Source organism: Gadus morhua, chromosome 11, assembly GCF_902167405.1.
Source record: "Gadus morhua chromosome 11, gadMor3.0, whole genome shotgun sequence".
In the NCBI taxonomy this organism is placed as follows: domain Eukaryota; kingdom Metazoa; phylum Chordata; class Actinopteri; order Gadiformes; family Gadidae; genus Gadus; species Gadus morhua.
The window spans coordinates 12,988,559-13,010,168 of NC_044058.1; the positions used below are offsets into that span (position 1 = coordinate 12,988,559).

General features: G+C 45.3%; 1 protein-coding gene across 6 annotated transcripts in view; it reads left to right on the forward strand.

The window, feature by feature from the left end:
• Positions 1–21,610, forward strand: part of ptprub (protein tyrosine phosphatase receptor type Ub) — a 134,819-nt gene that overhangs the window by 53,955 nt on the left and 59,254 nt on the right. For all 6 annotated transcript variants that reach the window (XM_030371048.1, XM_030371049.1, XM_030371051.1 and 3 more), the window contains exons 3-5: positions 9,739–10,010; positions 16,823–16,904; positions 19,001–19,116. In XM_030371048.1, the coding sequence (XP_030226908.1) occupies positions 9,739–10,010; positions 16,823–16,904; positions 19,001–19,116 (470 nt within the window). The remainder of the gene's footprint in view (positions 1–9,738; positions 10,011–16,822; positions 16,905–19,000; positions 19,117–21,610) is intronic.

Consider the following 21,610-nt stretch of genomic DNA (forward strand, 5'->3'; position numbering starts at 1 on the left):
GCCCGTCTCATTCGTGTTTATTTACTGTGTTGGGTTTTATTGGACCATGACAGAGGGCTTCTCAGGCACTAGGCTAAGCAACACACAGTGGGGTGCTCTGTCACCACCGTAGTTATGGGAACATTTAGGGATGTGGTGGGGGCTGTGGTGCTTGGTGAGGTTTGCCGTGGGTGTGTATCGATGCTTGCTTGCAGACTCTTTTAAACAAGCCTAATAATGAATGAAAGGAATTCAGAGGACCCTTTAAACTGCATTTGCAGCCGGTATGCTGACAGGTTCCTAGTGCTGTGTGTGTGTGTGTGTGTGGTGTGTGTGTGTGTGTGTGTGTGTGTGGTGTGTGTGTGTGTGTGTGTGTGTGTGTGTGTGTGTGTGTGTGTGTGAGAGGATCCGGGCATATGTGTGTGTGTGCGTGTGTGTGTGTGTGTGTGTGTGTGTGTGTGCGCGTGTGGATCCGGGCATATGCGTGTGTGTGTGTGTGTGTATCTTTGTATGCATGACTGTGTGTTTCTGGTGAAGGAGGAAGGACCGCTGATGGGAGAAGCGAGTTGGGTTGAAGGTTTGTTCTACGGATTTATCTATAGATTCTAATATACTGGAATCTCAGCCTTAAGTCATGCAATTAAACTACTGCAACAGTGGGTTTGAATAGATCTCTAGTATCTATAGCATCTACAAATATCCTTCAAGTACATGACAATTAGGGCACTTATTCCATGGTCCGTGGAATACGTGCACGAAAACCCCCTCATTAAACGTGTATTTATTGTTTCCTCGTCAACACGGTGTACGCGCCCTCTGACAGGCAGACGATGAAGCAAAGGACTTCCTGTGTTGTTATGAGATGACTGGGCTCTCCATCTTTAACACCAGTGAGCACCACTCCGCTGTCATGGTAATAACCTGGGTCGTGGATAATGAGGGGCTAATGAACATCAGGACAAGATAAGACCAGTGGTGGATTGCCTCCACCTCACTCTGAGTCTCCGATTTCTAGCAGTTTTGGCTTTGTCGTCCGCGCTCGTCTGCCGAAAATGCTTACTATGTTTTTGTTGGAGGGGGAATGTTTTATTCATACTCCTGTAGTCGCCAGAAGCCTGGACAAGACTGGACGTGAGAACAGGTCAGGGATCAGGATGTAATAGGCAGAGGCATGCCAAGAAGAATCACATCCGCACACAACCGTAAACATGGTATTGTGTACATGGAGGCGTGCATTTAGTAGTGCACTCGGGGTGTGGGGAAATGGCAGTTTGGGTTTGGGTTCTGACTGGTCTCCGGGGCTGTTTGAGAGAGGTCCCTGGAGGGTCTGGAGATCAATGAGAGAGTATACAAAGTGAATACATAGAGGATAGAGAGATGGTATGTAGAGATACTATATAGAGGATATATAAAGACAGTATGGCAAATATAGACATAGTTTTGAGTATTTTTTGTGTAAAGCGATAGTATGTAGAATATGTAGAGTATAAAGAGATAATGTATAGAGATAGTATAGAGGTAGTATATAGAGATAGTAAATACAGATGGTATATAGATGGTATATAAAGTGTGTATATAGAGATATTATATATTGTATAGAGGTGGTAAAGAGATGATCTAGCGATAGTAAATAGAGAATATATAGGGAGTATAGTATAGAGATAGTTTATAGAGATACATATAGTATAGAGATAGTATATAGAGATAGCACAGAGCTAATATATAGCTTTATAGAGAAAGTTTATAAAGATAATATACCGATTATAGTGTAGAGAGCTATTGGTTCTTTATTAGCCCTCACCATCTCCTTCAGGGAGCGTGAGCGGGCGGTTCAGTCGCCCACCTCCTGCTGCCGGGCTCCACCTCTGAGCAGAGTGCCACGCCCGGCACAAAGCACACGGCAGACCGGGAGCCATGGCCACACAGCGCTGGGTACACAAAGAGATTCCATTTTCTATTTTTCTTCTCTCCTGTGGACACCAATGGCTGTCCCCCCCTCCCAGGCGAGTCCTGGTGGTACCGCGCGTCTCCCCCTGCCTCCCCCCCCTCCCCCTCTCCCCCCCTCCCTCAGGAGCCCGCAGGAGCCTTGAAAAGGTCAAGCTGTGGAGGGAAAAGTGCTCTCCCTTTCTCTCTCTGAAGGCCCCCTCCTCTCAGCGACGGAGACCAAGAGACGGGGCCGTGTGACACCTGCCGCCACGCAGATCCCGCGCAGGAGACACAGAGATGAGGTGTTGAGTTGTGCGAGGGGAAAATGGAAATCTCTGGAAATGTCTTTGAGCGCCTCAAGGCGTAACACGGCCTAATTCAATTATTTTCTTTCTGCCATCTTCTGGCTGGCCATTTAAAAAAAATAACTGCCAAAGCATGAAGATGGCGGTGTAGAGAGTGCCTTCGCGACGTGTGTGTGCTCACGATGGGATAAATTGCCCCACAAGGAGTAATGGTTTGCACCTCGTGACGTTCCTGCCGCTGCGGCTTCGGAGATAAATGACAGTGCAGATGTGATTTGAAATTAGTCTGTTAAATTAAAAGAAACACCAGAGCTATTCAGGTCAAACCGTTTTAATAGGAATATTCATTAATGAGCAAGAGACCGCGCCAGAGAGAGAGAGAGAGAGGCGGAGGGGAACGACTTGACAGACTTGACACAGAGAGAGGAGGTGAGAGAGAGAGAGGCAGAGACGAGAGAGAGAGAGAGAGAGAGAGAGAGAGAGAGAGAGAGAGAGAGAGAGAGAGAGAGAGAGAGAGAGAGAGAGAGAGAGAGAGAGAGAGAGAGAGAGAGAGAGGCAGAGGGGAGAGACTTGACAGACTTAACGGAGAGAGTGGGAGTGAGTGAAAGAGAGGGAGAGAGAGAGAGAGATGAGACAGAGGAGGGATGGAGGATGTGTGAGCGGCGTAAAGATGAGATCGGGTTCCACAATTTAGGAGGAGTGTCAGCCTCCACCCGTCAGTCCAATGGCTGCTCCATCCATCTCCGCCACGCAGTTGTTTCCCCTCCGATTATGTCTGGAACCACGTGTGTTGTTTTGTATTTGAATGGAGTCTCCTCTGCTGCTATGGGCTCTGTCGCAGCAGTGAACAGGACTTACAAAACAGCAGTCATAAGGAGCGGATGTTTATTTGCTCTGAGTAGTTTGAATGTTGACCTGCATGACGTCAAACAAATCTGAAGACTTTTTCTTTATTTATTCCAGGATGAACCGCTTGATATTTAAGTGACAATAGAAAGTGATATTGTGCTCAATGGTTCCTACTGGTGCGTACTGGTTCCTGCTGTGACCATCCTGGTAAAACAGGATGTAGGAGAGGTTATGTTAACCAAACATCATCAGAGAGATTGAAATGGATTACACATGTCCTGCTGACAAAAAGACACTTAACGCGACAGATCTAGTGACGGTAGTCAGGCAACGGATTATAAAATGTAAAAATTCCCAAAATATAACAGCAAATTGCTTCTCTTTGTATGTGGCCAATATTGGGTTATGCTTGCATGAAGCCGTTACTATTAACATATTCATGCTGTCTTTAGCGTCTCCATTCGTGCGCCCCGACTGTGTTTAGAATAGAAAAGTAATCCTAGGAATATTTCTGTAACCGAAGCTTCCATTTTCCTTCTCCTGTATTGTGTTTGAAATAGAAGCCCTAGGGAACAGCTGTCTCATTCAGAAGTCGGGAAGTAAGACTGCTCTTTATGACTTAATTTAGTAATGCCCTTACTTAGTGGCACAGTACTTTGATACATTTAAAGACATCTTCTGTTATGTCCTCATCTGAATTATTTCATTGTTTGTATTCCTTATACATGTCAAGGCCAACACAACGTGGCCAGTTTTTGCAAATCTACCTGGAACATTGTTTTCCAGGGAGGAGGCAGATGGGAACGTTAGGAACAGGCAATGATTCCTACCTGTTTCTTTTTCCCGAACCCCCTGGGGAGTTGGTGCTTAACCTTGTGTACCAATCCATTCACCACAGTCTGAGGTTTGTAGGGGAGACACAGCTATGATCACGGGCACAGCTATGCCTTGACTTGAGACAAAATAACATTTAGCATTGTTAGCTAGCAATACTGAATGCAACCCGTGCTGTTAAATGTACAAAAAGCGCCCTGCTCCACAGTCCCCTCTCTCTGACATTAACTGCTCCCCAGGGAACGTGTGTGTAAATGCCACACATTTGGAAATTGGTCGGGTGGTGGAGGACGAGGGTGGGGGGGCTAGGCTTGCATCCTTTGCCAGGGTGGGCGGAGTGGGGGTCTTTACTCTAGGGATGGGCCTCTAGGGAGTGTAAAGGGTGGACCTCTACAGAGAATAGGGGAAGGGCCTCTAGAGCATGTAGAGGCCCACCCTCTACAGCGAGTAGGGGGTGGGCCTCTACACTCTGTTGATAAGAGCAACATGAATGTGCGTTTGTAATTAATCCCCGAGCCTTCTAATGCGGTGTCTTTGTGCTGTTGAGCTGTAAATGAGACAAGTGTAAGTACGAAATGCACCATAATCCATTGGTGTTATTTTAATGCGGAATAGGACCATTGACCATCCATCAATCTTAATAATGCAATTGCAATTCTTTGTTTGTTATTTACCAATGAAGAAAGCTATTTTAAAGTTAAATAGACTATCAGTCAGTCAGACGTTCTTGCTGGGGAATTTGCAGCTGGGAAAAGCTAGTTGCAGAAGAGAATAGCTGAACGGCGAAGAAAAGCTGAAAAGGGATTCAGAGTATTCAACAGGGTTGAACACGGAGCAGAGTGCACTGAAGATTTGATCTTTTTCGGTGTTACTTGTTTATTTCCAAGTACAGTTGGCTAATGGCATTTGTAGAGAGAGAGAGAGAGAGAGAGAGAGAGAGAGAGAGAGAGAGAGAGAGAGAGAGAGAGAGAGAGAGAGAGAGAGAGAGAGAGAGAGAGAGAGAGAGAGAGAGAGAGAGAGAGATACACACAGAGAGAAATAGAAAGAGAGGGAGACTGAGACGGAGAGAGAGAAACGGAGAGAGAGACAAAGAGAGAGAGGGAGAGAGATTTTGAGAAAAAAGAGAAACGGAGAGAGAGAGAGAGAGAGAGAGAGAGAGGGAGACAGAGAGAGAAACATAGAGAGAGACAGGAAAAGAGAGAGGGATTGAGAATGTTTACGTAGGAACATGTGGACATTACAATAAATTAGTTGTTCAGCCTCGTCTTTTTGACCCACCAACGTTCAGCAATTCAGACATTGTCGATCCATTTCAATTACGGCCTTCGATTGACAATTCCCTTTAATGATATTCGGTGTCCCTGGTTTGTATGACCCAAAATCCTTCACCTTTATAATCGTCCAATGCCCGCCATACATCGCTGCTATTCATTTATCTCTGGTCTATAGCTGTTCCATTGTGGCTCTCCCCAGATTGTGTCACCGGTAGCCTGGTACCGGGGCCCGGTCCAGCCGTGCTCTGTATGAATTATGATGTGCTGGATCATTCTTAATCTTGTTATGGATGTAACCGTGCCCTTGGGAGGAACACTAAGGGATGGATGCAGCCTTATCAGATTTCCCAGTGCTTTGAATCATAATTCACAAAAGGTCATGAGGAGGTGGTAGATGGTATGTAACGCAGGGCATGTTTGCATTGAGCACTACTGTTTAAGTGTGTGTCTGGCTGGGTGCGTGTGTGTGTGTGTGTGTGTCTGTGATTTTTTTCTACTTTCGTCTTTATTAGAAAGTGAGTCTTTATGGGCTGCTCTTTGTAATCTCATAAAAAAGCTGGTCATGAACGAGTGACATTAAAGCGCTGTTCATGAAGTCATGTATTATACAAGGACAGGATGAAGGTATTTTAGAAGTTAGATCTTCAGTAAAACCTTCAGTTTTACGGTCGCCTGAAGGAACTTTCCAGTTCCTCTAGTGAACTGCTGCGGAAAACTGTAGTCCTGTAAAAGGGTTGCTTTGTTTCCCGTACAAATCGAACAAATATATATCCAATAAAACGGGAGCTATATACAGAATAAAACTGAGACAAAATAAAAGTCAGACACACATTTTTTATTCCTCATATCTGTATTTTAGGACTTGAAACAGATGTATTTTATATAAATAGATTGTTAAAGTTAATAGCAGTCTATTCCTTCCCCTGTACTGGCCATAATAAATAAATCTAAACTATCTAGGTAATTTTCTTAATTGATTCAACAACAGTTAATTTCTAGCATTACAATTAACTACCTGATCCGTAGACACGTTTTCCCTCTTGTTTACCTTTTCTTATCTAATAATGAGGGAGCGCATGCGTCCCGACAGTCTCTCCGTCCTGTCTCCCCACACTGTTTTTTTATGTTTCTTGGACGGGATGTAACTGGTAATTTCGTTGCTCTGTACTTGTGACATGTGTAATAATGACAATAAAGTCTGTACCACAAATGGACTTGCCGATCAGAATATCATTGTAAGACTGCGTCTGGATTCTATGTATAGTATGATGATACGATTATGTTGGGTCTGAGTGAGATCCTGAGGGAGGTGTATGACGAGCTAAGTAACATAATATCATTATCATAAGTTGTCATAATGTACGCGCTGCCGTTTCAGGAACAGAGGTGATACCGTCTATGCATAATCTTTGTGTGGCAGAGATATATCCTATTTTGGGTTTAAATTAATAATTCCATAATTGTTAATTTTATTTTCACACTGAATTATGTTAAAATAGGAATGGCAGATCATTCATAAGATGTACACTAAAAAATCCTATTTTACTATTCTTTATTCAAAATCACATGACATCAAAAGACCTGCCGATAACTGTCAGGTTCAGAAACAACCCAATACAAACTAGTAGCTGTAATAGAAGGGAGTGGTAATTTAGATAATATTTAAATTGACTGGCTCCAGCTGAGATGTTCTTTCCTAAACCAGAGAGAGAACAAGCAACAGAAAGTCCTACCACACAAGGAGCTAACCTTGCTAGCCTTCCTCCTGGTTGCGAGCTACTGTGGGTTTAGAGTGACCCTGCCCCTGCCCCAGATAACAAGCTCCTCTGCCCCTTGGCTCCTTGGCTCCTCGGCTCCTCAAGGTGACCCTCAGCAGCAGGTCATTTGACTCAAGGGTAAAGCCGTCCAGGCCTCTGTTAGGCTGCAACCCCCCCTAGAGGAGGCCATCTGAAGATAGGACATCAAACCCTCGTTGATCCGTTGACCTTCTTACATCTTAAATGCCCAACCTTCCTGGGTAATTCTGTGAGGCTCATGCTCCTTCTGAGGTTTCTGTGAAGTGGAAACCAAGTGTGCTGTGTTGTTTCACTCCTCACTGTTCTCCAAACACAAACCACTTTCTCTTTACTCTGCAGTGGAATGTCGCGCCCCACCGCTCTCACTTTAATGCTCAGAGTTGGCCCTGATTCAAATCCTCTCTTAGACTCAGAGTATTTCACTCTTTAAATAACACTAGTATTCAGTCAGTGAAATAAATAATCTACAATTGTAAACACAAACATTACAGCCATATAGAGATGAGCCTGATCCAAGGAGGTATTGACGAGACCAGTTAAGTTAGACCTACCAAGAACTATTTTTTTAGAAACTCACACTTCACGTTTGGTGTTTCTCTGTACTAGTTTATATGGCTAAGTAGCATTTTATAAGTGCTACTGCTAAATTCCATTCATGAAGAAGAATTTTTTTTCATATATATTACCTTAAGTTACCCTTTTATTTATTTTTCTTAATTAACGGCATCCAAAAATCTCGGCAATATTTATCAATGCTTTGACATTAAAACATGGTGTTGAAAATAAACATCAAAGTGTTACCATGGTAATATACATGACCATTCGACGAAAATGCAGAAAGGACATTCAACAATTTGAATATATTGTGCATGTACAACAAAACGAAAGCAAAACATTGCTTCATTTGCGTTCAATTTAATGCACAAAATTGAATCTTGAAATACACTATTGGTCTCTCGCTATTGATGGATGTGTGTGACATCCCCACATTAAACCAGTCCAGCCCAGAATCTCTCAAGGTGCCTATTTCATCCGTCAAAATGTTTAATTCATGGCTTAGATCCTTTCATGGATCACAAGGAGTATATTTCCACACCTAGCTTTAATTTAAAAACCTAATAAAGGTTAAAGTGCAGCCAGGCTGCAGTTCATGTGTCTCCACTTCCCTTAATATCAATACTATGAACCTGCCCGGTGTACAGAAACATATTCATAACGTGTCTATAAAGCTGGGAGTGATTGCGCTGCAGCCGCTGAAAACCATATGGATTCAGACGCTCGCCGGCCGGCTTTATGTTTATGAGTCTCCTGAGGAGCGCAGAGTGAATGGGAACGAAGAGAAGCTGAGAGGTCTGATTAGGAGGAGAGACAGGAGGAGGACATGGATGTCCATCCCAAAGACACACGCACACGCAAATAGGTACGCACTATGCACGCACACACACCCACACAGATCAGGGTGTGTTGAAAGGAGTGGGATGATTACACATATTACATTGGGGCGTCAACCAAATGGCCTTCCTGTCCTTACTTACACAGAAAGGTAGATAAGGATTAAGGATTCCATATTTGTTTTTTGATAAGATTTATTGAATTATATTGGATGCGTTTCCTATTGTCTTGTCTGTTTCTGAGATACTTGATGGGTTTTCAGGAGTCATTAGTGTAGGTCTGGCGACAGCTGCTTTGTAAATCCAAAGGTGTGAATTGGAATGAAGGCTGAATATTTAATCAACCTGCGGCAAACCGGGATCTGAAACCCTAACCCATATATCAGACGTTGGATGTTCCCTCCATGGGTAAAGTACCCCGGTTCACGTGATCCAATCCAATTTAGATGTGCAGACAGTGGTTTCCTTAACAGGAATTCTATTTCCTGTCCTGAGCATCTGAGCGTTGACGCGTCGGTCGCACTAAGCCTGCCGCCCGGGGCCCCGGGCCCCTCGGTCTGCCGACGCCGCCCTGTCTCTCAGGATCATTTCAGGCCGGGGACGGGAGAGAGACCTTGGGGTAGGGAGACAACAGGCTGATTGTGTGGGTACGAGGGGAAAGGCTCCCAGCAGGGCTGGGCTAATCACGTTAGCCGGCAGCGACTGCAGGCAGGACAGATGCAAGGCGAGGGGGTAATAGGGTTATATTATTCTGATTAGTAGAGCCTGCCGGGGGCTTCGCAGATCTACTCTCCACCCTCAGCCTCACCTTGCAGAGCGACCACGGCTGCCCGGGCGTCCCTCCTTCTTTATCTCTTTCTGTCCGTCAGACAGCTCCGTGGCCTCTGATGCGAGGCCGGGGTTGGTGCTGATCCATTGTGTTTTATTTCCACGGAGTACATTACTTTTCCTATTATCTGCCGTCTACACACAGAGCGCCAATGATGTGTTGAGCGGTTTCAATTGTCTCCCCTGTTTAATCTCCCACCTACAAATGATTGAGAACAGTTTGTTTTCTGTGTTATGGCCCCGCGCTTCTTCGAAATCTCTCATCAGCGCTGATATTAAAAAGCCTCCATCGCTCCGCTATCTCTCTTTCAAAAAACTCTCCATGAAGGAATAATTTGATGTATTGTATTGTGTCCCAGGCTGCACTCCATTTATTAATATGTTTCACATTTGTGTCATGAAATAGAAGGCTTATCATAGAGTGATTCACTGATATTTACAATGGCATAGGTTCATAGCATCGAAACACAACACAAGCCACATGCATTGTTGTTGTTTGACGCCACTGACCCCTGGCTGACCTCTGACGTCCTATCCCTCTCGCTCGTCCCTTTAGGATCCTACATGCTGGTCAACTCCTCCCAGCATGCCGCAGGGCACCGCGCTCAGCTGCTGCTCCAGACCCTGAGCGAGAACGACACTCACTGTGTCCAGTTCAGCTACTTCCTGTACAGCCGCGACGGCCACAGTCCCGGAGCTCTGAGGGCCTACGTCCGCGTCAACGGGGGGCCCCTGGGGAGCCCTGTGTGGAACACATCAGGGTCCCATGGCAAGCAGTGGCACCAGGTGGAGCTGGCGGTCAGCACCTTCTGGCCCAATGAATACCAGGTGAGAAACCTTCAGAACAGCTAACACACCTGGACAATGTCACTATGAATACCAGTTAAGACACCTTGAGACCAGCACAATGAGTACCAGGTAACACACCTGGACAATGTCACTATGAATACCAGGTGACACACCTTGAGACAAGCACAATGAGTACCAGGTAACACACCTGGACAATGTCACTATGAATACCAGTTAAGACACCTTGAGACCAGCAAAATGAGTACCAGGTAACACACCTGGACACTGTCCCTATGAATACCAGGTGAGGTAACCTGAGACCAGCAAAATGAGTACCAGGTAACACACATGGACACTGTCACTATGAATACCTGTTGAGACACCTTGAAGCCAGCACAATGAGCACCAGGTAACACACCTTGACACTAGCCTGACAAATACCAGATAACACCCCTGGACACTCGCACAATGAAAACCAGGTAAAACACCTATACACCGGCTCAGTGGAAAAAACAGGTCACACCTGGACACTGGCCCAGTGAATAAGAGGTCACACCTGGACACCGGCCCAGTGAATAAGAGATCAAACCTGGACACCGGCCCAGTGAATAAGAGGTCACACCTGGACACCGGCCCAGTGAATAAGAGGTCACACCTGGACACCGGCCCAGAGCATAACAGGTCACATGTGGACACCGGCAGGCTCCAATGCAGCTGATGCAGTATTTTTGCTCTCAGCCTGGCAGGGGGGCGATGGCTGAGTCACTCTTTCGTCTCCAAATGACTATCATTGGATTGGTTAAAGTTGTACTTTAAAAGGTAGGGACGGTACTGTTCCGAACCTCTGCAGGCGGTATATCATTCACAGTTAGATTATAATTGATTTCTATATGAGGAGTTGTTTTTCTTATGATGGGTCTTTTGTAGGCATGCTGTGATTGACATTTTATCCCTGAAAATACATCTGTTTGTCCCTGTCTGATATGAAAAAGGTATTGTCGCTCAGAGCGATATGCAATATCTACATGTCGCTGGATGTGTTTCAGGTCCACGGCTAAAGCGTTGAGGTAGGCATGCAGGATTTCTACCGACATGTTCAATTTCATTTATTTTCTGCTTACTCTGCAGAGCTGTCAAAAAGCAATTAGGTGGAGCAGTAAAGTGTCAATCTCTCACTTAATTAATTTACATTTTGCTGCGGAGGATCTGACCTTCCCCGTGGAAATAATTTCCTGTAGTACCAACAGCATAGTGTAATATTTAACGCCTTTTGAAAATGAAATGAATAAAGGTTTAAGAACATAGGCACAAACACTCCATAGCATTTTGTGAATTAATTCACATGCTTATATATAGTAATTTAGATATAACACTGTTGAAGAAATACACACTGATACTTTTCTTTTCGCACTCTATATTTGCAGGTAACATCATTTATAATGTGGCCATAGAAAAGGATAATGATTTAAACACACACAGAGAAATCAATGCTTTTGCCAATCACACACCAGCCTCCCAGCATTTCTCATTCTTTGTTGGCCAGCTATTTCTCACTTATCAATAGCTCTGTTCAGAAACTAAAAACTGCTTAAACTCTTAAAACTAATAATGAGGTCTGGACAGTTTTATGGCCAAATTTTGTTGTAGGCAGCCCACTTACATGACTGTGTTAGATCAGTAATTACTTCTCATTTTTACTGCCTATCATTCCATTACTGTGTGACATTTGCACAGTATGGGACCTTTAAGTTCAGACCTTTTAAAGAGGACTCTGTTCGTGGGATTTAATGTCTGAACGAAGAGAACTGAGAAGGACACTGGGCGACCGATGGACATTATAGGTATTGCAAAGGATCATGCTTCCACACTATCCATTATGACTTGGAATGCAACTGTGTGAACTCATCACCCAAAAATACTACAGTGCAAACCCCATGTTGTCCCCCCTTCTTTCTCCATTGTATGGGGCGAAATGAGTTTTGGGCTATTTTCGGGGCACTTTGGCTGTCCTGCTAGCTCGCCGTGTGGAGATGCATATATCTCCTCCTTACTCCATTCAAGAAAAATACGAACGGCTCATAGGTGAGTCAACATTGCAACAATGCTGCCAGAAAGATGCTTCATGGGGGAAAAATAAGGTATTATAGGCTGTGAAAGGGAGTTGTTGACTCCACAAAATGGTGGAGGAGTACAACAAAAATGATAGCACTGAAATTTACAACAATTTAACTGTTAACTGTTTAAACCACTAATGGTAGGTGCTAATATTTTATTTGTTAGAGGGGATAAAGCTCTAAAAGGTATTGGATTAAATGAGCTTCCGAGATCATGTGGATTTTGTCACCATGAACTCCAATTCCCTCTCCCGCATTTTCCTCCCACGGCTACCCATAAAACCGCACTACGTCGATTCCTCATTCTCGTCTCCCTCTCCCGTTCCACCGTTCAGCACCACTTCAGCTGACCCCATGCTAATGCGCTCCTACTCGCCAGTCAGAGACAAAGCAATTGGTCCGGTCAATCTCATAACTCATTTTACATTACCAGTCCCTCAGCAGCCGTTTACACATCTCCTGTGATTGGAGGACTAGTGCGGGTCTCGCCCTATAGAGCAGCAACGCGTCACCACGACAGTAAGTGGTAGGAAGTGTCGGGTCCGATGTGTCAAGGGGGCAGTGTCCAAAAGGGCCAGGCAACCTCCATGTTCATATGAGCGCCGATACGGATGGAAACGCATGCATAAACCATAGAGTGCTGGAACAATGCTGGAGCAGGGAGGACAGCGAGTCTTGTAGATGTTTTAAGCCTGGGATGAATGTCTCGGTTATCGCTGTGTTCACCAGGGACTTAAAGCTTTCAGGCATGTTGGCAGCAACCTCTTTAACAGTAAAATATTAACGTTGTGTTGGTTATACTAGCTCTGGAACAAGCTTTATCAAATCTCTTTATATCTGTACTGATAGGCCGGGCAGAATTAGGCTGTCACCACCAGACATGCAGCAGTAGTCCTTTGAAGCAGACAGAGCTGACTTTAACCTCTCGTTCTAGTCATCCTGTGATGTCTTTGGTGCATAGATTGCTTTAGTGTTAATTCAGTACCCTCTTGTTAACCAGACGGTACTTCTTTTGATCACCCAGAGATTCTTGAAAAGTGTAGATTTGGTGAGGGATTTTTTTGGGGGAAAAAATGGCAGTGAGATCACCTTGAGATGTTTCCAGCATTCCCTTAGTTTGTTTGCTACTGCCATATTTCTCTACCAGCTTTATTGGTCAAAACATCTGCAATACCTTGGATACCTTGCTATCAAATATTAAATATTTTATCAGGTCCTCGAATACAGCAAACTAGAATTGAAAATGTGTCTCTCCTCTGTTCCCTCACTCTCAATCTGTCGCTCTCTCTCTCTCTCTCTCTCTCTCTCTCTCTCTCTCTCTCTCTCTCTCTCTCTCTCTCTCTCTCTCTCTCTCTCTCTCTCTCTCTCTCTCTAAGTCCACTATCTCTAGCTTGCTCTCCTCTCTCATACGTTGGATTTCTCCAGCCTTTCTGTACACATTGTTCTTCTGTTCTATTCCTGCGCACCCAACTCTGTTTATCCTGGATATCTCTGCATATAATGCACACAGCTGATGTGTATATATATAGCTGAAACATGCAGTGTATCTAAACTCTGCTTAGCCTAGCCTCCCAAATTAGGCCAACGGTTCTCCTGCACCCAAGGAATTAAGTATTATTGTGTCAGTATTTCTGTAGTGCGGTCTCTTCCTTTGAAGAGCTGCAAGTTAAGGAAACCAGAGATACATCAAAGGCATGGAAAATAAAATACTCATTAGAATACTTATGTTTCAGCTTTGTTTGGTAATCTCTCGTATATTCCCTCCCAGCCCCTGCTGAGACCTCCAGGCAGGTGCCTGTGGTGACGGAAAATAGAAAATGTTTTACGTGGCCGGGAACCATTTGAGATTCCAGACACGGCGTCCTAAGTATCTTCAGACACTGACTCTCGTCCGGTGGCATTTTCCACCTGGGTAGCTGTACCTGAGCATTCAACCTTTGGTGTGTGAGCGTGTCACACGTGATCTCTCCCTCTGATGGGTGTAATGATGAGTGCAAGGCCTTGCCGCCTCACGGCGTCGCCGGCCTTGTGTGAAATCAGTGGATACTGGAGGTTTTTATTGCAAAAAAAAATTACTTTTTTGATTTGACGACATTCCCCTTCAACATTAGCCGGTGATTAAATCAAATCTAGCATTATATGTTTTATTGAGGCCGTGAATCACTTTGTGCACAACTTTTATGTAACTTTTGTCGGCGGATGATTTATAAATATATTATTTTGCCTTTCAGAGAACGGACGATTGAAATGTATTGGAGGGCGTGGATTAATTAATTTAGGATATCAATAAAATGTGAGCAGGTTGTTTATTAAAATATATGCTCACTATACATCCTTCCAAATAACCTCCTGTATCATAGTGAAGACAATTATGGATTTACCTGCAATCAATTTCATACTTAGCGCCTTTACTCTGCTTAGATTAATGGCATCTTCAATTAGTTTTCAAGGTACTTTGAGTTGCATGAGTCTCACAGTAGGACATACACTGTATGTGTCTCACATTAAGACAAGCAGTGTGTCTAAATATCTGAGTAATTGTGTCTTTAGAACTCTTGCTTTAATTCTACTTCTAAGTGATCAGTGCAAGTTGTAGAATATTGATGAATTGCTTTCGCAGGCAGGCAGCCACACACACACACACACACACACACACACACACACACACGCACACACACACACACACTGAATAATTTCTCTCTTTTTTTTTAAATTAATACTAAATATGGTAAAGATAAAGAATAGAAAACAATGAAGAAAAACTAAAGGAAAAGAGACACATGATCACATGATCGAATTAAATTAAATGTTTCAAAGCAGACTGAGAATGGCGCTACATTCTTCCCTCCCCCCCTTCTCCACACATCACGCAGACTCCCCCGTCCTCTCCGACATGCAGCAGCTCAGCCTTGAGGTTTAACCCCCAGCCAGACAAGCACCCGTCTGCAGACTCACCAGGGTCGCTCTAGCACTCAATCAGGCCCCACTCCGTCCTTAGCCCTCGTTCAACCCCTCCCCTCCCCACAATGTCTTCTACTGGTGCCACCGTCCCCCGCCCCCATCCTCCTACCTCTTTCACCGCTTTAAGCTTAATTTAGCTTTGCTTTGACTGCAATACACACTGAGCTGCCTCATTCTCAGCCCAGGCCTCTCAGCTAACCCCAATTTCTTCACACCAATGGAGGTCCCTGGGCATAGTACAGCCCAGGGAGGGGTCATTGTCCGGTCAGGGTTATGATGCCGATTGTTGCTGTAACAGAGCCTCTATGGTCCAGAGGGCCAGGCTATTTCTGTCCTGCCCACTAAGAAAAGACTGGAATGGTGGCAGAGGTCCTGGGTGGGTCCTTGTGCCTCTAAGGTGTAGAGCGCACAACCCACGAAATAACCTACACAGTGTTCTTGTGCAGACAACATGTTCCATTGACCTTACATTTATTTAGCCTTTTTTCCAAAGTGCATTCAACAATGAAGATCTCACCCAAAAAAGTGGAGGAATCATTTGAGTACAAAACAAGGTCTACAATATAGAAATAGGAGCTAGAATAATTAATTGTATCTTTACAGTCTGAGCTGAAGAGTTTTCAGCCTGCGACTGACGATGGGTACGGTTTCAGGTTTTCTGAGGTCAGCAGCAAGCTCTTAATCATGGTAGTGGACGGGCTGGGGTTCGTAGTCCTTGTCCTGGCTGTGGGATGTGCTGGAGCCGCACGCAGCACGGTACGCAAGTACCAATGACTCGAATCAGACTGCCGCCAGTAGTCAGTGTAATGAAATTGGGCGTGGGAGAATTTGGGCTGCTGCATTGTGGATGAGCTGCAGAGGATGAATGGCACATGCAGGCATAAGGGAGTCTCCGTTCTCTAGACACAAGATGACAAGAGCCTGGACCTAATCATGCTATCGGGCATTTATGTATGTAACTAATTAAGAGGTATTGCTGACATCCACCTGTTTCACTTACCTTTACTGTGACCATAAAAGTATTTCATAAGGCCCATTATGAATGATGGAAGTGCTTTAAACCGGCAGTTTATAAACATTTAAATTGGCCAAATGTTCACGAAATGTATATCCATGGTAATTTAGGGTACTTTGCATGTCATAATATTCTTAAAAAAAATGCAACCCTTTCGACAAGCACCCTTTGGTAACCCGATGCTGGAGCCATTGAGGTGAGAGATGACTCAGAGCCGTCCTGACAACCGGCCAATGGAGAGGCGTCCTTGGTGCGGTAATGCCAGCCCTCAACCCCCAGTGTCTCGTAACTCCCCCACAATTCTCAGGGATGGTGATTTGATATTGATTAGGTTTCATGGGACGGACCGTCCCACCTTATTGTTTCACGGGCCTCGTATGGAGGCCTGTCCCCCATCCCTGGAGTCGCATGACCCTGTGCTGCTGGTATTATCTGCTGTTATGGCTTCACAGCGCCCTGTGTCCAGAATGCTCAATAGGCCCCATGACTCATAAAATGCATTGCGCTTCCTGGTAAAGCCATTATTTCTGAGGGCCCCAAGGACAGTAGCCAGATGTATCCATCTCTTTGGTCCTCTGCTTTAATGGCCCCCCTCGCTTCTCTCGCTGGGTCGCAGCTTGCCTGTGTGTTTCTGGCACGACAGAGGTACCCGGAGATCTGACATTCTCGTGTCAGATCTCGAAGTGTCGTACGCTTTGTTCCTGTGCAGATTTCACTGATGGCACAAATTACGATTGACATTTATGGGTTTTTTTCCTCAGGTGCTAATCGAGGCGATGGTATCCAGGGATGGGCGGGGCTACATCGCCATCGACGACATCATGCTGCTCAACTATCCCTGCTGTAAGTGGTTCTCTCCTTCTGCACTTCATAAACACCAGCTTAACAAGGTACCGACGCAGGAGAGGCTGGTTCACTGTTACTACGTTCTCAAGAATACACAGAGTTGTTTGAGAGCAACGGGTGCTACCTCAGAAGCAGAGGCGTATTAGGGATATAATAATACGCCTAAAAGATAAAGGAAAAGTGCTCATTCCCATTTACGGCTTCCACTAAAAACATTGTTTACCTTTTGGCCTTGAAGTAGTTTAGAGTTGCATTTTAGAGTTCACATCCTGCAGGTTTTCCATCACACAAACAGAAAGAGTAAAGATTCTTGAACCTGTGTTCTCCTGGGTGACCTTGCGGTGCCGTTCAGACTTTTCAGTGTTAGGCTGTAGCCATCTTTTAAGGACAGAAGGTTGACATGTGCACAGTCCTTGAGTGACTAATTATTGCGCTTAAAACCAGAACACGGCCACTCTCACCACCACTTACAAACTTCTTGACCAACTGCTGAGCGAGGGAGGACTGTCCTAACAGTAATGGTCCCACTATGCTTCAAGGTCCCTCATTGGCCATTAAAACCTTAACGTTTCCTTGTTCGTGCTTTGGAAAACAACTAAATTCTTAGAACTGCTTCCACATATTGCAAATGCGTAATCTGAGACCATGGTTCTTAAGAGTGGAACCACCAGCAGCTATGTTGTCTAAACGAGAAACAATAGCAAGGAAATTGATTCCCTCACTCCCCCACCCCCTCCCCCCCATGTACCACCCAGAGATTTGGTGTTTTTCTCTGTGAGACAGCAGATGGTAGATTCTACATGCTCCCACTGTGACCATTAAATAATGAAGAGTCTCATCAAGACCTGGGCCTGCTGTCTCATGTGGCTCACGGCCAGGACGAGGAGAGGGAGGGGAGTCAAGGAAATAACTAAAAATCAAAGTCAATTGTTTTCAAAGTAGAAGGCAAACCACTCCTGCTGAACGAGCTCCTCCTCGTGCATTGTGGGTAAACCGCTGAGCAGAGCTGACATTTCTGTTGTCCCCTCCTGAGCCTGAGTCTTTGACTCCATAACCAGTGTTGCAGGCAAATAAAATATTGATGGTGCTAAAGGGTCCTGGGGATGAGATCTGACACATTTAGCTGTATAACGCGCCACTCCTTGCCAAGCGAACAGCCTGTTCCCTTCCCTCCCATTCCCATCCATTCACGCTTGTTTGGGTGTTTGCTTATGTTTGGCTCTCCGACATGAATTATGAATTAACCTTATGAGGGGATAGTCACTTGAAGGCAACATGGCCACCTGTGGGTACACATTCATGCAGATCTCCCCTCCTATTTACACAAACACCATCAATAGGATGTCACGCTTCCTGTGCCAGATCGCAACACAATGTAGCATGCAACTAAACAGCCAATGGCTGGGAGCCAAAACATCTGCTCCTCCCTCACGCCCCCTCTCTTCCCCACTGCTGTGCCATCTTCAGCTGTCAATCATCTAGATTGACAGGTCAGATTTTCCTTCCATATGTTTTTTTCCTCTGTAATGGCAGGCGATGTGGAATCCTGTTGCTCGTCGGTTTGTCTCAGCAGGGGTTGAGCTCTCCGTGCTCCTCTGTTAATCATAGAGTCTGCTCCCACACTCAGTGACTCAGCGGTGAAAAGCATTCTGGGACATCATTAGCAAAATTGTGAAGGACTGATCCGTCGCCCTTCCCTCAGTGGCCTGGGCGACTGTAGATACTGTGCTCGGCTAGTTTCATTCTGGTGACTATTGAATGGCCGTTGATAAAAGAAGACAGGAACATAGCGCTGTTTCAAAATTTTCCAGCTAAGTAAATACATAAATGCGTTAGCCGACTGATTGAAAGATTGACATCTGGATAATAGCAGAAATGCATAATTAAAAAATGCCGTTGTCTAGATCTGTCATCCAGGAATGGTACAATCTGCTGCCTGCCAAACACGTTCGCATTTATGTTTCTGATGAAAAGAACAAAACACCTTGATGAAATAGTTATTTGTGCTGCCGTCTGGCCGGTATTTGAAAGGTATTTTGTGAGCTCTCTTCTTCCTCTGTTCTACCATGTGTTTCTATTTTCTGTCTTTGTAGATAAGGCACCACACTTCTCCCGGCTGGGCGATGAGGAGATCAACGCGGGACAGAACGCCACCTTCCAGTGTGTGGCGGCCGGCCGCGCAGCAGAAGCTGAGAAGTTCCTGCTGGAGGTCAGTTGAGTAACGATGAGACTATTCTCTCTTCACTCCTGTGGGTTCCTTCCTCTTCACGGTGTGCAGCCTATACAAACAAAGACTCCTTCAACGCTCCATTTTTCATTTAGTGAAATCGAGTGTGTTTTGGTTTGGGTTTATGTCTGAGCCGTCAAGCCTTTTCTGTGTTATTATTGCAACCAACAAATTGTTGTAATTATGTAAAAGGAATATTTTGAAGGATCCATCCAGAATGAATCCTCGAACATGGGCGTGTGTGTGAGGAGGGCCCCCAAGGGCCTCACGCTTTATGAGCCCAATGGGTGGCGCCTGCCATTATTCAATTCAAGTGGAAGCTCTGCGTCAGATATCTCCCTCTTCATCTGATATGGGGATATCTCCCTCTTCATCTGCCAGCGGGCACTCTGTCAGGACGCACTGCCTCACTGGCACGCCGTCTGGCGGTCCAACTCTGGTGGGAGCCACTGTCTCTACGGTCTGAAGGAGAGTTCAAAGCCATGAAAGGTGCAAGCTTTATTTTATGCTGCAAGGCCCGGCTTCTCCTTTTGTCTCTCATTCAAAGGACCAGAGCAGGCGCAAAAACCTATGGATGACACCAAGTTCCATAACGTGATATACGTACCTGTTTGATTGAGATGAGCTCAATCCTCTGAGTTGTGTTGAACAGATTCTCGATGCACACATCCCCAAGCCATCTTAACGGTCTTATGATCAGCTGGTTAAGAGGGAGAGGGATGCTCTTCCAACTATTGTTGTCACAGCAGATGGTAATGAAGGTGACACCTCAGAGGTTTACCTGGCACAGCAAAACAGTATCAGGGTCTCCCATCCCCGCTCCTTTCTTATGATGCCTTCGCCATCATCCCCCCCCCCCACGTGCCCGCTGGTTGGTTGGCTCTGCAGCTGCAGCCCATCTGACTCACGCCGGATTAACGGATCGCTCTGTCATTTCCTCACCAATTAGCCGCAGCCAGATTGTTTATGTTTAACATCAGGCGCACACGCAACACACACACCCGCCTAATTGATTGGGTCTGATTTCCCCAAGCTGTGCTCTACAGTCGACGGGCTGGATGAGAACGGGAGACGTTAAGAGAGATCAGAGAAATGGATATGAAGATCAATGGAGAGATAGTTTAGAGATATGAAGAAATAGTTAAGATATGAGGGGAGATATGGAGAGATAATTAAGATATGAGGAGAGATAGTAATGAGATATGAAGAGATAGTGAAGACAAAAGGAGAGATATGGAGAGATAGTTAAGTTATTAGGAGAGATAGTGATGAGATATTGAGAGATAGCTTAGAAAAGAGCGAGAGATAGTTATGAGACATGTAGAGATAGTTATGAGATTTAAAGAGATAGTTAAGAAATAAGGAGAGATAGTTAAGATATGAGGAGAGATAGTTAAGATTTGAGGACAGATAGTAACGAGATAGTAAAGAGATATAAACAGGAGATGATGCTGAAGGTGCCAGTTGGCATTTTTCTTGTGTTCATCAGATTCGGGGACTGCACTGCTCTCATCAGTGGTGTGTGTGAGTGTGAACAGGGGGCCTGTGGCCGCTGCGGTCTGTGGTTGTTTCGGGGCTCATAAACACAATTCCAGCGCATTCAGGGGGATGCCATAGCATAAACCACAGGACTCCCAATGGAGCCCTTGGGTGGGCACCGGAGCAGCTCGTTAAACCGGGCAGAGCACGGATGCTACGCTGAGAGAGAGAGAGAGAGAGAGGGAGGGAGAGGGAGAGAGAGAGGGAGGGAGGGAGAGGGAGAGAGAGAGGGAGGGAGACCTTAACCGGAGCCACCAGTCAAGTCATGTTGTAGTGGAAGTTACCGAGACTGAGACTGGAGATGCCAGCGTCCGTGAAGAGTGAGAAACCAAGTGAGAAATTGCTCCGAGGCGTCCACACACTGCGCACCGATACAGCCTGCTCTCCCTCCCTCTTCCCTTCTTCTCTCTCCATCCCTCTCTCTAGCGTCCTCTCTTTTCTCCCTAGCTAGCTCTCTCTCTTTGTCCTTCCATCTCTTGCACTCAAAGCCTCCCTCTCCCTGTGTTTCAAACATGTCGTCGTTGTTGTTGTTGTTGTTGTTGTTCCAGGGCTCTGCTGTCGTAGGGTCCTGGGTCCTCATGAGACCCGCCGCTGCGAGGGGAGCCTCATGTTCCCGCTCTCCTTTGTCTGTTGTTCTGTTCCCTCAGAAAACACACAAGCACAACACACACACAAGCAACGCACACTAAAACACACAGTGCCGTTTTATCTGCAGCACTGCACATTGAACCACATGGGCACTCGTGTTCCCTCCAAACTTGAACACATCGTCATCATTACGGCTTTGTGGTGAACATTAACTGTGTGTTTAGTTTGAGGGGGGGGAAACGTGCGTGGTTGATCTCCCCGAATCCTCCATTTAGGGATGAAATATTAATAATAATATCTGGTATTAACGTGCGGTTCATTCTCATTTGTTCCATGATTAAATTGGTTA